Source organism: Camarhynchus parvulus, chromosome 4, assembly GCF_901933205.1.
Source record: "Camarhynchus parvulus chromosome 4, STF_HiC, whole genome shotgun sequence".
NCBI lineage: Eukaryota > Metazoa > Chordata > Aves > Passeriformes > Thraupidae > Camarhynchus > Camarhynchus parvulus.
This window is the reverse complement of record NC_044574.1, coordinates 42122739-42137856: the sequence shown is the minus strand read 5'-3', so window position 1 is coordinate 42137856 and position 15118 is coordinate 42122739. Positions and strand designations below refer to the sequence as shown.

Here is a 15118-nt window from a genome sequence, read left to right as displayed (position 1 = left end):
TAGTTTCTATTTATAGGGCAGCCCTTTAGAAAGCATGTAAAACAGTGCCATAGTCTGTAACAGTCTGTCTGCAGTGATAACAGCATCACTTCTGGTAGGAGAGAAGTTGGATAATCAATAGCTTAGAATGTAAATTTTTTGGAGAAAATCTGTTTGTGTATGTAGGTACATATGCAAATAAATACTGATGTGCACACCTGTGTGTATGTGCATATTATGTCTACATAATCACCATGTGGCCTGGGCAATAAAAATGCAAACTAAACAGGAAATAAGAATCAAATATCTGTACAATAATGTGACTGGGGCACTTCAGTTAATAATCATCTGTAGTGGAAGCAAGTGACAAAGCCTTCCAGTTCTCTTTGATATTTCTTGTCAAGGGGTTGATTTGCAGGAGAACCTCAGTGCAAACCTCCTTGTAAATTTCTAAGTGTAGGTTTTGGTGTGTCTCAGGCTTCAATTTTATTTTATCCTATTAAAGCCTTGTTATTTATCCTGTTAAAGACTTTGGGATTTCTCCCAACAAAATGCTGGCTTTCCTGTTCCTTTCTTCTGTACTTCTCCCCCCCAGGAACTGTAGAATTCTGGGTGGTGAACAAGTGAGTTATGGAGTGTGCCATGTAGACCCACATACATACCTGTGTACTGCAGTGGTGGCAGTCAGCCCTGTGAATCCTCTTTCCTTTGTTGAACTGCTGGGACTTTGCTCAGTATTTCCCTTTCCCAGCCCACAACTAATTATTGTAAAGAATGATTGCTTTACAGCTTACTTGAACTTACTGATTCTTTCATGCTCAAAAGTGTTGCAGACATACTGTGTTAATTATTTTAACTGTCGTGTCACAATGGACACTGGTGAAAAAAATTGACTGTTTCACTAGAGTTTAGATTGTCAATCCATTCTTATTTTGGATCATGTCATTCTCAGTTGTAAATAATTGCAGTGATCTGTTAAAAAGCAACAAAATTAAGGTTTTGCTGTCTCTTTCAGTACCATGTGGGTTTACCCAGTGCTGAAGGCAATGTTCTGTTCGACCAATCTCAACAATTTTGAAGAAAATACAGATTGCCTACAAATAGATATGAGAAAGCCACTTTGGAAAGCCATTAGTGGTGAAATGACAGTAGATTATTCTTTTTAATCCATACCCCTTTTAACATTATTGACTTTTTATCCAGAAAACAACATTTATTTTTGTTTCTGTTTTAAAGTACTTGTTTCATACTATTCCAAAGTTCTAATCAGTATTTTATTTTTTTAAGTGGTTCTGACTAGATGATTCTTCATGGGTAGGGAGGTTATTATTTAGAAGCTTCATAGGGTCAGAACACTATAATTCCTGCTATTTCAGTTCCTCACAGCGGAAGGACCTGCTTGAAGGTCAGTTAAACTAAGTGGATGCCAGATTATTTAATTCCTCTGGGAAAGGGCTGGCTAAAATGAAATACTGCCATGTTATGAAACTTGGTGTGTGTGTTCTTGCGGTATCTCTCAGGTACTTTGCAGTTTTCCCAGAATTAAGTGCTTTTAGATGTGCCAGGATAACAGGTGTTATAAACACATCATTCACTCTTGTTAATGAAATGCACGAAGGAGTATTTTGTAAATACCATTCTTTTTATTCCACTTACGTAAAAGGAAGCAAAATAATACTGGCTTTATATTTTTAATAATATTTTTAGTGTTTGTAGTAGCAGCAAGGAACTTGTACTTTTGTTAACTGTATCTTCTAGTATTATCTTGTTTTGAAAACCTACATTAAACACTCTCATATCCAGCCTGTAAAACTGGGAAATAGCTCAGAACTGTGAAGTCTATAAATACACCTATTTATTTTACCCAGAACATCATTTTCCTGGACAGATTCCCATTTTTATTTAATCTTGTAACTTAATATAATTTATGTTCTTCCCAGCTGGGTATTTTAAAATATCCTTGGACCATGCAAAACATGTACAAGCCTATTTTCTTTTTTTCCTTTTCAGAATAGTGGCTTAATATTTTTAATAACTTTTAGTGAAACGTCTTTGTGAAATACATGAAAAAAAGACCTGAAACATTTTGAAAAAAACAACTGTCTGTGAAGTAATATGAGTAGTGAGTTTGCCATTTTAATGTAAATGAGATGCAAAGGCAATGATTCTGGGTTCACAGATACCATCTTTAGGTCTGACCCATGCAATCCTGTTTAAGAGTGCTACTCTTGGAACGGAATTAAACTTGACTTGCTCCTATCAGTGAGATCAGAACCATGCTGTGTTTCTAAGTGCAGTGGAGTTATTTTGTCATTAAGATTGTTTTGACTGATCTCTTCAATTTAACAAGCACTTTTCCATCCTTGGTACACCAAGAATACTGGAGCACAATGGTGGCAAAAGTCCCAGCAGAAACAATATGTATCATGGAAGAAGTCCTGGAGGTGGTCTTGGAACTAGCTGCTGTTTTTGGTGTGTCTAAGGTGACACATCCAGTGCACACACTTTGGGCTGAGTTTTGGTAGGAAGAGATCCAGTTGTGCTTTTGGGACACTGGATGATCTCTTAAAGTGACATCAGCAGCTTCTAAGTAATAATGTTATATTACAGAGAAGCCTATGCATCTTCAGGATGCAAAATAATGGTTCTTACAGTCTTCTACCATATTCTTTGTCAATATTTGCTGCATGCAAATGGGAAGAGTTCTTCTTCTGTAAGAATTTCTTAAGATTCCAACTTTTTGACTGGCTACAGAGGCAGGATAGCAAGTATGACTTTACAGGAAAGAAAAAGTTTTGTCAGCAGCAATCTTCTTGATTATGATTTATGCAAATTCCCTTTGAATACTACAGTCTGACTGCAAAACTACATTAAAACTCACCTTGTGCAGAATGGGCTATGTATAAGTAAGACCAGCCTGATGCCACATCTTGCCCAGCTGTGTTGTCCGTAAAATCTCCAAAAATGGCAAAAGAAATCCTTTCTACATCAAACCTCCATGAGAAATAAAAATGTGTGCATCTTATGGTTTAAAAATTTGAAGTGCAGGATCTGTTCTGATTTTAAGAATAGTTCTTCTCGGAATGCTTTCCACACATAGCATTTCAGCCATTTCTGTGAATTATTAACATCACCTTTGAACATTAGTAGTGTGTTTACAAATACTAAACTAGTTGCACAATGGGAAAGATTTTCAAAGGGACCATTGTACACGGATGTATCACCTGTAATGCTGCTCTGTGCTGCTAAATCAACAGCAGATTTGGGGGTGTTAACATGACTGATGGAGGAAAGGCTGCTTTAAGACTTGATCCTGCTTTGATCTATTCAGTAGGAATTTTTCCACTGATTTCAAGGCCAAGTCTTTATGTGAAAAATATCCTCTGTATAGCTGTTATTTTCCATGGTGCAATGGTTAAGGTTCTTCTCTTGCCCAAGTAAACTGCCTCAAATTAACCTGGATAATAGAAACATTCTGGAGGAAAACAAAAGCATTTTAGAAAAGTCTGTGCTGGAATCTTTGTTTCCCACAATTGAAATAGCTCTGTGTAATCATTCAGAATTAGTCTAGAGTAAATAAAAAGGGCTGCCAGACTGTAGAAGTTAGGGCAGGCATGTCATAGGATGTAAATTTTGAACCATGAAATATCACATCTCGTGTGACAGGAATCAGTTTGGAAAGAGCATTAAAATCCTGGGGTGTTTTAACATTTTGAACATAAATTTATAGGGGAGCAAACCCCACACTTGTGTCTCTATAAATGTAAATGAGACATTAATTGTAAATTCTGTTCTATTTGACTTGAAACTTAATTTGAAAGAACAGCCATATAAAAGTTAGAAGTTTGCTACTGTAATACTGCTTCTTCACTAAAGAAATAAGCAGGGCTTGGGAATTTACCAGAGGTTGTTGCTTTTGGCTCATTTCCAGTCAAGTTCTTCAGAAAGCTACCAACATGTTATTGCTGTTAATGTCTTTGTGATCAAACACCACAGTCTGCAGAAAACATTAGAACTATGCTAATTTCCTCCCACAGTTTTATCTGGTCAAAAACTGTAACTTAAGATTGCAGCAAAACATTTCAAGGGAAACGCCACAGTTTTTTTTTTTTTTTTTTTTTTTTTTTTTTTTTGTAAAGCTATGGATTATGAAGTTTTCTCTAAAATGTGGTCAGCCAAATACAAATGTAAGGAATTATAGTTGATGGACAGCTGACCACAGCATCTCTGCAAAGCTGAAAAAGCAGCCTCACTCTCAACATTAATTCTAATTATGACACTATTGTCATATATTTCTTCCTATCACCCTTGTTATAAAACCATTTCCTTAGTGTAAGTGCAGGCAGCTTTGAGAAATCAGTTAGGGTCAGGTAATTAAGTGTGAAAACTGCAGCCATGGGGAAACAATTTTAGGTGTTCACCTGAATGACACTGCCCTATTTCCTGGGCTGCTGGAGGCCAGTCATGGTCAGCCTCTGGTGCTGATAGCTGTGATGCTCTCTCAGACAAGTTCTTTAGAGACCCTGCTGTTTTGTAGCCTTGCTGAAGGACCAGTGCCTCTGAAAAAATAGGATTGCTTTTACTTTGCAGTGGCCATTTTGGATAAACTCACAGCAGGATTTTCCCATCACATATAGTCCTAAGAGTAGTATTTCAGAGAGAAAGACTTCTGGAAGCTCTCACTGTGGTTAGATTACTGAGGGAAGCAGAAGGGTTTCAGAAGCCTGTCCACAATCACTGTGCCTATGTATGGTCTGTATGCAGAGCAACTTCTTTGAACAGGTGATGGAGCAGACAGGGAAATTCATCTAGCAGAAAAATAACACAGAAAAACAGATCTCTAACTGAATTTTATTTCCACTCAACACCTATCTAAATTGCTGGGATGCACCAGCACAACAGATCTCAGAAGTATGAAGGAATGGACTTGGAATGGAAGAAGAAAGTTATGAAATTTAATAATTTTCAAGTATGCATCTTAAAAGGCAGTTTATCTTTTGACACAATCTTAGATTAGCCATTGTCATGATATTTGCCATATTTGTAGAACAAGCAAAGACATTTTTGCCTGCATGAGAAATAACTGAGAAGTGTAATCCCCTGCAGGGGAAAATACTTACTTTGACACATTTTCTAGAAAATTTTGCTCAAGTTAAAAATATTTTTAGTGGGAAATACATCAGTAAGGCTACAGAGAAGATGGCTACTGAGTAATCCAAAGCATCTAGAGTAAACTAGGAAAAAAATAGTTAAAATAATTAAATGGAGATGAAATAACTGAAATAACCAGTGGTGATTTTAAAAAGTGGTAGCTCAGAAAAATTGCAAATATTGAAGAAAAACTTTGACAAAGTAAACTAAAGACAAACAAAACAAGAAAACTAGAAGCATGGCTTGGCACAGAGAAGTAAACAGGAAAAGTTCCAGTCAATGTAGTTGGAAAGAAATGCAAGAAGTTTTGAAAGAGATACCAACATCATCAAACTGGGTCAATTTTTCATAGAGAAAATTCTCACACGGAAAAGCTGTGTCTACTGAACTGTGTAAGTATGCAGTATTTTGAGGATATTCATTGCTTTTCCAGATGTGTGTATTATCCTTTGTGGTTTGGCTCAGATCAGAGAGACTAAAAGAAAGCAGAGCATGTATCAGAGATGTGGGAAAGTTTGTTCACCCTTTACAAACATCCCTCCAAACTGTAGCTGGCTTGTAGTTACAGACCATGTTATGAGAACCAAAGAAACAAGATGGTTTTCTTTTCTGATATACATTTCAGTTCTGTTCTTAGGAATTGTTAACTTTACCTTCTTGTCCCTCACTGATCTCTTATGTTTCAAGACATCATTTCCCACCTCTCTTCCTGCTTAAGACCCTGCTTAATTAAGGTTGTTACAATATTTTTCATGTCATTGGATAGAGAATGATGTTTCTTTTGGGTGGAATTATGAGGTATATTTAGTCACACCTCCCCTATAGCCTTGTCGTATTTCTTTAGGAAAATTGCACTGTTTGTTTTCAGTTCATCATTCTTAGAGTGAGTATAAAAATGTTTATGTCAAGTAACAGTTTCAATACTTCTGGTATTAATAAATAATATATTTTTATATATTTTAAAAATAATATAAAAACAATGTTTTGTAATTTTTGGACAGTGGGAAGAATGTGAGGAGCAAGATTAAAGGAAGATGAAGAGGAATAAGAAAATAATGGGTTCCAGATATCCATTAAGTGAACAGATTACCAAAGACTGATGATTACAAACTGGAGGGTTAGATGACAAGTCATTTCACTTAGGTCAATAAAATACTGCCATATGAAATGGGAATCAGTCCTTCCCAGCAGTACCATTTGCCATCTAGCAGTTTTAAGATCAACCAGAGTACTTAATTCTCAGACCTCTTCCCTTTGAGTACCTCAGGAAATATTTCTGTTTCTATGGATGGATAATTCCACTACATCTGTAAATGCTTGAATTGTTCTGCAGGCATTATTATTTTGTATTAATTAACTTTTAAAATCAATGACACCATTTTAGGAAATTAAAACCTGAGTTACAGTCAAAGAATTTTATTTTAATTTATGGGTGATTATGTTATGATAATGGAGAGAAAGTGTTTGATATGAAAGGGGATGTAGGATTTTATATAGTAGATTTAGAATTCTACTTTTTGTAGGTCTTTATAATTCCTCTGGTGACCAAGAAAAATTCAGAAGTTAGAAATATTTGCTCTGTAGGCTTGAGTCGTATCTCAAAGAGCATTTCTTTGTATTTACTCAATTTACCAGTCATACCCTGGTAAAAGCTCTTCATTACCATGGTACTAGTAAATAATTGTTTACTCACTGTCCTCTTAAATTTGTACATTAGAAAAATAATTATACTACTACCAAGTTGAGGAATGTCTTGATTTACATCCCTTGTCCTTAGAATTTTTAAAGAACCTACCTCATAATCTGCCTTTTATATAGTTTTTCTAATTCTGAGGGTATTTTTCTGAAGAGCAACATCGTATACTGTTTTTTTTTGTGTGTGTGTGCGATGCAAGATGTGATTCAGTAACTCACTTCAAGGCTTTCCTGTCTCTTTGCCTTTTTTTTGACTTCCTGAAATGAACTGCAGCCTAGAGATACATTTAGATGAAAGGGTATAATTTCTTTTTAATGAGGTAGCTGTGACCCTCCACCTGCAAACACAGTAATGATGCTGTGATCATATTAGTTTAGCTGAGGCAAAATATATTCTAAGTACATCAATTAGAGCATGAGTACTTACAAATGTCTCCTCTTTCATCATTATTTCTGCAAAGCACACTGTCTCTATAGAGAGTCATAGTAGGCAACACCACAGGAGGTAAGCACCTATTATAAAAAACATACTGAGAAAGGAGGCTGTGCTCATTTTCCAGATGAGGACTTCAACAAACAGGGCACGACTTCATCAGAGAACTCAGCAGGCCTCTCTGCACATCTCCTCATTTGCTGAAGGAAAATTTGAGAAGGAAATAAGAGCAAATACAGAATACTGCTTTACATGAAACTGGGCAGAGACAGGGCCATGTCCATTGGCATGCTCTGTGCACAGCAGGACCAACCCCATGGGCAGCTGCCTCTTCAGTGTCCTGGGGTCTGCCTGCCCATGGGGGTGCTCCCTGTCCCCCTCCCAGGAGCTGGCACTCAGCCACTCCTGTGGCGCTAGTGACCTGGCTCCTGTGCTGTGCTGATAGGGTAAAACAGGGAGGGAGGCACATGTGGGTTCTCCCCAGTAACTCACTTGTGCCAGAGGCAAAGCTTGGAAGGCACGACAGTTCATTCATGGTCTGGGGGATCAACTTGTTTTCCTCAGTAAAAATATACAGCCTACAGATTTGTGCTACCTTTTGCACAAGCTGCTGACTTGATGTTCAAGTTGAAGAGAAGTAAAGGACCTGAAAAACAAAGCAGTCATTTTGTTTTGGTTTTTTACTTAGTGTAAGTGTGCACAGGACATACATATGAGTCTTGTCTTAAACCTGGGGTAGAGAGTTGTTTCCTTTAGTGAAGAAATGTATATTTTTATTGTGCTTTAGCTAAGTGGTGACATTTTACACGTGAGAATAGATGTGTGATAAGAGAACAAGGCCTTGCAAAATCCTGGCGTCCTTTTTCTTCCTATCTGCTTGGCATGTGCAGAATTCTGAAAAAATATTTGATTTGGTACCTGCATCTGGGTTTTAAATTCCTCTTTGGACATATGTACCAATGGTTGTTAGAAACATCCCACGCCTTTTGTAAATAAAGTGTAATTAAAATATGATGGAATGAAAAAGCAAAAAGTGTTTAAAGAGCCCATCATGGGCTGCATTGTTGGATAGTCTCTTATTTTAAAATGCAGATTGTGTCTTTATTAGTACAGCAACTTCTTTTTGAGGCTCTGTACTGAAAAATCATGTTTATTTTCTTGTAGCTAATTATTATTTTCAGAACACTTGTGGTCTGAAATATTTGTATTGTACACTAATGACTGGGTTATGGAACAAATTTATTTCTAATTTTCTGTCTTAAATAACTACACAAGCTTACTTGTTTTAAAAGACTTTTATCCATATGGTGCTTTTCCCTCAAGCAAAAAGATTTTATTCTATTTTCTTTTTAGGAAGGAGGCGCAGCTGGATGAAGAGGGACAGTTTCTGGTCAGAATAATTTATGATGATTCCAAAACCTATGACCTCGTTGCAGCTGCAAGCAAGGTCCTTAGTAAGTAATGAAGATACCTTCTTTACCCATTCATCACAAAAAAGGTACTATCCTCCTGCCCCCCAAATCTGTGCAGCAGAGAAGAACAGGATTTAGCACAGGGGAAGTGAAAATGGAGTATTGGTCACAGAATTTTTTTAAAATCTCAGGAGAGAGAATTGTATTTCTTTATTTCTCTAAGAAAAAATTACTTATTTTATTGCTTTAAATTATTTTTATTATTTCCAAAGTATTGCATCTTAAACTGAAGAAATATACCTCATCCACACAACATGAGCAGTGTAACAAGCAGTTATGAAGTAACAACATCCTGCTGCAACTGCAACTTTCAATCACTGCTGCAAGAGCAGGGAATGAATAAATGTATGAATGAATGAATGAATCCTTGATCTCTGCTGAAGAACAGTGCTGAGTCACAGAAATGCTTGTGGCATGGACACATTCCATTTAATTGCATATCAGCCATTGATTTGGGTTGCATTCATTTTCAGTCATTGCAGCTCTGGTCTAGAATTTAAAAGGTAGAATTATGCCCATCAGCATTATTTTATCTGCAGGCCCAAGTGCGGTATGAAATTGTTCTGCATCAGTAATTAGCCAAGAATCTATAAGAGTGATGACTGTAGTAATGTTGAATTGGAGCAGCTGATGTGGTTTCATGCTATTGTAAATTGGAATTAACTCTGCTGAGGCGAGCACTACTAACAACCAAGTTCCTTTATTTTCAAGAATATTTTCTGTATCAAAATTTAAATGCTATACAGGTGTGAAACGCACAATGCAGTGAAATAATAGTAATAATTGGTAAATCTTAATGAAATTCCTGTATTGGATACTCTTTATTTGCCATATGAACACTGAATCTTGCTTTGTTCTTGACCTACTGGATCTGGGTAGTGTTTAGGTACTGTCTTTCTTGTTTATGAATGCAAGAGTAAAGAAATAAGTAAGTGCATGGAATACAGTGTTTGGACTAAATCATATTTTCCTGTTTTAACTAGATTTAAATGCTGGGGAAATTCTTCAAATGTTTGGGAAAATGTTTTTTGTGTTTTGTCAAGAATCCGGTTATGATACAATTCTACGTGTCTTGGGCTCAAATGTCAGAGAGTTTTTGCAGGTAAGAATTTTGTGCAAAATTGTTTCAGATACCAGACAGAATTGTTGCCTAGTCAACAGAAATTTAATTTGAAATTCCAAAGAGAAATTTGGAACAGGAGTATTCATATGCAACTGATTGCAGGGGTGGTCTGTGTTAAGTGGACTTACCTTATTTATTGTAACAGAAAATGTGATCTTGAGGTTTTATGATATTTCTTCTGTTATCTCTGACTAATTATGGATCCTGGATATTTCTAATAGTATGTTATGTACAGAGCTAGGGCTCATAACAGCTTATCTCTTAAGATATTATCCTTCATCCACGAACTGAGGGTGGGATACTGCAGAACAGCATGATACTGCACTATAAACACAAACAAAATGAAAATGATTCTTTAATAGCATGGAAGAAATGTAGGGACTTCTTTAGACTGTTATTTCTAGGTGTAGAAAAATGGCCTTTTTGTCACGTGAAGATTGTTCACTTCTGTAAGCGCTTTATATTTAAGATTTGTGATCTACATCACTCTTGGAGAGAACTGTGTACTGTAATGAGGTTAAAAGAATTGAACTGGAGAATGCCTAAAAACTGACTATCAAAATTTTTGATTTTCTCTGAATATATAGCAACGTCTTGTCTGTACCCTTAAAATCTCTCCAGCATTAAGGGAAAAAGCAGAATCATAGTTTGCTGGATTACTTGAATATTTACTTCTGTGTCTCACTGCCCCAAAACCTGCATCATTCCAGAGCATCCTAGAGGCAGTCAACCCAGCCTTCTTGTACAAATCCCACAAACTGTAGTTGCTGGGCAGAACAGGGTATGTGGATTTCCAACATATCATGAGACATCTGTAAATCACTATGGGATGTGACATTTTTATATTTCATAGCTTCATTCACAAGCTGCCTTCAAAGCAAGCCTTCAGATATTTTGGTTTTATACCGGAATAAATTTGGTTGCTCATGTATGGGCCGGAAATACAAGTTCTATTTGCTTTCCCTCATGCCCTTTTCCATATAATATACTTCTCTTTTCATTCCTTACCACATGTGCTGGTGGAAGGACTGGACATGGTTTTTATACACACCAAACATCTACAAAAGTGGAAACAGCTTACATTTATATTTTTCTAATGACAGTGTTTTAAGTTGCTTTGTTTGAATTTCAGTGTTAACAGATGACATTGGCTATTATATACTTCTCTAAATATTAACAGGACTAACGTGTTAGTAGCTGTGCCAGAAGTATATTTCTTCAGCTTTTTATTGCAATGGAAAATCAACACTACCTGTGATTTATTACTTTTGCATCTTCCAGCAGTCATATTAGGTCAGGAAACTACTTTATATATCTGTTACAAAAATAGGTGCAGATTGGGTTTAATGTCCCAAACTTTTCTCAGATTCTTAACATAATAGAGTTCCAAAAGGTGCTTCTTGAAATGTATACTGAGTCCAGGATATATACAAAATAATTGAGAACTGCAGCTTTTTAAAATATATAAAGATAAATCTCACATTGATATTCCATTTCCTTTGACATCTCAAGAAAATTTAGTTTATTCATAGTTGAAACACAGGTACTTTAAGTTTCATGAAAGAGGAAAATAAAAAGGGCAACTAAATCAAATATTTATACTTTATGTGAAAAACTCAAGCATGGAAAATTTTCAAATCATGTTGAAAGACACTGTGCCAAAGAAAAGCAATGTGAAAAGAGGTACCTCCTAAGAAACCCAAAGTGTGCTTTTATGTTCAGTTTAGTAGCTTTCTATTGAATGAAAATCGAAGTGGTTAGTTCTCTCATTTAAGGAGTTGTTTACATAGCTATTTAGACTTTCATACTTGCAGTGCATTGAAATTCAGGGGATTAACTCCTCTTTTAGATGTTTCCAGGTGCTCTGTACCACACAGCACTGAACAGCCTATCTTTGTATTTCAGGTGCCAACCACAGCTCTCACTTTTAGACAGACCAGGATCAGCCCCATTTAGTATGACTGCTTGTTCTTTCCTGGAGATTCCCTTGTGTTTCTCCATGGAGCTGATCACTGTTCTGATCACTCATAGCTCTGGAGTTGTTCTTTGGTCCCAGCACAAACTCTGACATATATCTGAGCAGTCTAGGAGCCAAGAATTCAGGGAGAGAGCTTAGCCTATTATGATCTGTACCTGACCTCACCTCTGGCTCACAGCGGGTGAACATACAAGAAGACATTCACTCTTTCAGAATCTGCAATATCAATTTGAAATGGATTGAGCACAACAAAGAAATAGGAGTAGGAGTAACAATGACAGTGTCTAGGTCTAGGAGTGATTTCAGCTTCATGATCTGAAAAAAATGTGTCTACTCCGTGACTATGTCTCGGAGTGAGGTTTTGAATACAGTGAGCTTTAAGTCCCCACTCTGGAAGATTAGAGAGTAAAAGCTGAAGGACACATCACATGGACTTCACCTGTGACACTGCTTTGACAGAGTCGGCCATAAAGGACTGGAAGGGTGGCAAAGTGGTTTTGCGGAGTGGGGCTACCGCCAGTTGTTAGTCACACTTGTGCCAAGTCTTTACTTCAAATGTTGATACTTAGGCAATCATTTTACAAAAATCCTGTCCTTGACATTGGCTGTTCCCTGTTTGAAATTCTTCAGCTGGTGACTATGTAACTGAAAGATTATTGTCTTTTCCCATTTATCTCCCTGGGAGTTTTTCTCCAAAAGGTCAATATATCCCGGCTGTTTCTGAGGCATATCTACTGAAACTGCAGCTCTGCATCCATTGAAGGAGATGGTGGGGCAATCTTTCAGAGTCAGTCATCTCTCTTGCTCTTTTCTCATCCACACTCTTTCAAAGCAGTCTCTTCCAATTTCATTGTCTTGAACCCTGCAAAATTCTTACAGAATTTGCCTTCAAGCATTATGTTTTTTTGTCAGTGCCCAGTAACAGCTGGAATGAATTGACACCCAGATTGTTGCCTCTTCATGTTCTAATTTGGAGATGTTGATATAGCAACAAAAACATGAATTTGAAACAAGCTGAAAAACTGAAGGAGGAAATTCCAGGCTAAGTGCATCCCACGGAATTCATTGCTAAGAGTGTCATTTTGTCTGGAGGTCTCCAAGAGAAAAGGCAGCTGTTCAAGCACTTCACAGCTCACATGAAATCAAGTTCAGTGTGCCTCCATAAATTGATGATCGACAGATGCTCATGAAAGGTGGAGAATTTCCCAGACAGCACATTGAAAATATTTTCACTTCACTTCCTATGTTGGCAGAAAACAATATGCAAAGCCTGGTGGTAGCAGTCACTTGCAGGGCCGTGAAGGAACAACATTTAAAATATGCAGTAATGTTCTGGACTTAAGATGCAAAGTGATGTATGAATTTTAGAGCATAAATAAAAAATTGTGGGTTACAACTACGGCCTGCAAACTAGGTTTCTCTTTCTATGTTAAATGTACAGTAAATAGCAACTTGGATCCTTGATAATTGCTTCACAATCAAAGTTGAATCAAGTGTTGTGTTTTAAGTGTGATTTTGATCTCACTGTTCTCTTTAATATCCTGATTAGGTATGCCTATCAGTTTATAATATAACTTTCCTCCCCATATCACAATTTGTCTGGTTGAAATTTAAAGTTGGGAAATTTAAATATGTGAGATATCTGGGAGAATAGCAGGGAAAAAAATTTCTTCCCTTTTTTGAACAACTTTTCCTGATAAATTATTACAACAGCTGTGCTATTTCTGTTTATTTTGTGGAATTTTTCAATTATTGTCAAAAGAAAAGATATATTTGAGTTTGGTCTTTCAAGCATTTAAATCTTTAAAATTTGGACTTTGTCAGGCCCTGTAAACTTGATTTTACGGTGTCAGAGCTAGGCTTTTTCACTGATAATAAGGACAAAGATTTATGTTTATTTAGACATGCTTATTTGTATTTGGCTCCTGAACTCATATTTGAAGAGGAGATTATAGAGACAAGAAATAGGAGGAATGAAACTGGATGAGGTACCAGACTGAGAAACACACAGAAGGTCTTTAAGCATCTGAATGTTTCAAAATACAGCATAATCAAGCACGACTTCTTACTATCTGGAGTAATTTATAATAGTCCTTATTTTTATGCCATTCATTGTTCAAATGTTGCCATGGTGGATAGAACATTTTGGGCTACCTGAAAAGCCTGCTGTGGTGGCAGGTCTACAGAGAATAAGCCAAATGTGTAGAAGTATGAGCACTAGGAGAAAGGGGATGTTCAGATTGGACAAAATATGAGCTTACTTTCTTCATAAATAGGGAGTGAATGCCCTACAATCATGTTTTCAATTTCTTCTTCCAGAACCTGGATGCTCTGCATGACCACCTCGCTACAATTTACCCGGGTATGCGAGCCCCTTCCTTCAGATGCACTGATGCAGAGAAGGGGAAGGGACTCATTCTGCATTACTATTCTGAAAGAGAAGGTCTGCAGGATATTGTCATTGGCATCATCAAAACAGTAGCTCAACAGATCCATGGTACAGAAATAGACATGAAGGTAATGTCTGAAGCAATATACTTATTTTCAATAGGAAAAAAACAAGAAAATCAAAGGTGAAAGTGATGTCAAACAGTAATTTTCACTGTTGCTGTCTTCTGTGAAGAAGTGGCATCAGTACTGACTCTCAGGGAGAGCCATCATCATTTGTGTTGCTTGAAGGACACAGCCGTATGCTGAGAGGCCAGCTCTAATTGGCAGCCAGACCTGACTGGGAACAGTACAGAACAATATCCCCTTGTTCAGAAAAGGATTATAAAGAGCACATGTAAAGAAATTAATACTGGCTCATTTGGGGTGCTTTTTTCCCCCTTTATTTTATGTTTGGCATATATTTCTTACTGTCTGCTGTGTTCTCTGAGAACACAGACATTTCCTCTTTGTTCTATATTCTTCATCTGTGTGCAGACTGTGAGGCTGATCTTCATTGATGAGGCCTGGGCAGCAAGCACTGTTTTCCTCCCCAGCTAGCATGCCAAGTTCTTCCCAGAAAAAAATATATGTTTGTGGGTTTCTTGCTGTCATTGCTTGGAAGTGTGACTGGATGTGCACCTAGAGCCCCAGAAGTGAAAAAAATGTTCCTCAATGACAAAGATATTTTTACTGCTGTATTGAAGTATTTGCCTTTTAAGTTTCCTGTTCTAAGCTAGCTCAGGTTTATAGTGGATGTCTAGTTGTGTATAGTGGGGTGATATACTTGTGTCCTTGTTTAGATTCTATTTTGTAGGAAACCACAGTTCAAACTTTGCAGCAGGTGTTAGTAATCAGAT

At 36.9% G+C, this 15118-nt stretch overlaps 1 protein-coding gene across 2 annotated transcripts in view; it reads left to right on the top strand.

The window, feature by feature from the left end:
* Nucleotides 1–15118, top strand: part of GUCY1B1 (guanylate cyclase 1 soluble subunit beta 1) — a 40705-nt gene that overhangs the window by 7353 nt on the left and 18234 nt on the right. For both annotated transcript variants that reach the window (XM_030946801.1, XM_030946800.1), the window contains 3 exons: nt 8612–8712; nt 9714–9832; nt 14151–14348. In XM_030946801.1, the coding sequence (XP_030802661.1) occupies nt 8612–8712; nt 9714–9832; nt 14151–14348 (418 nt within the window). The remainder of the gene's footprint in view (nt 1–8611; nt 8713–9713; nt 9833–14150; nt 14349–15118) is intronic.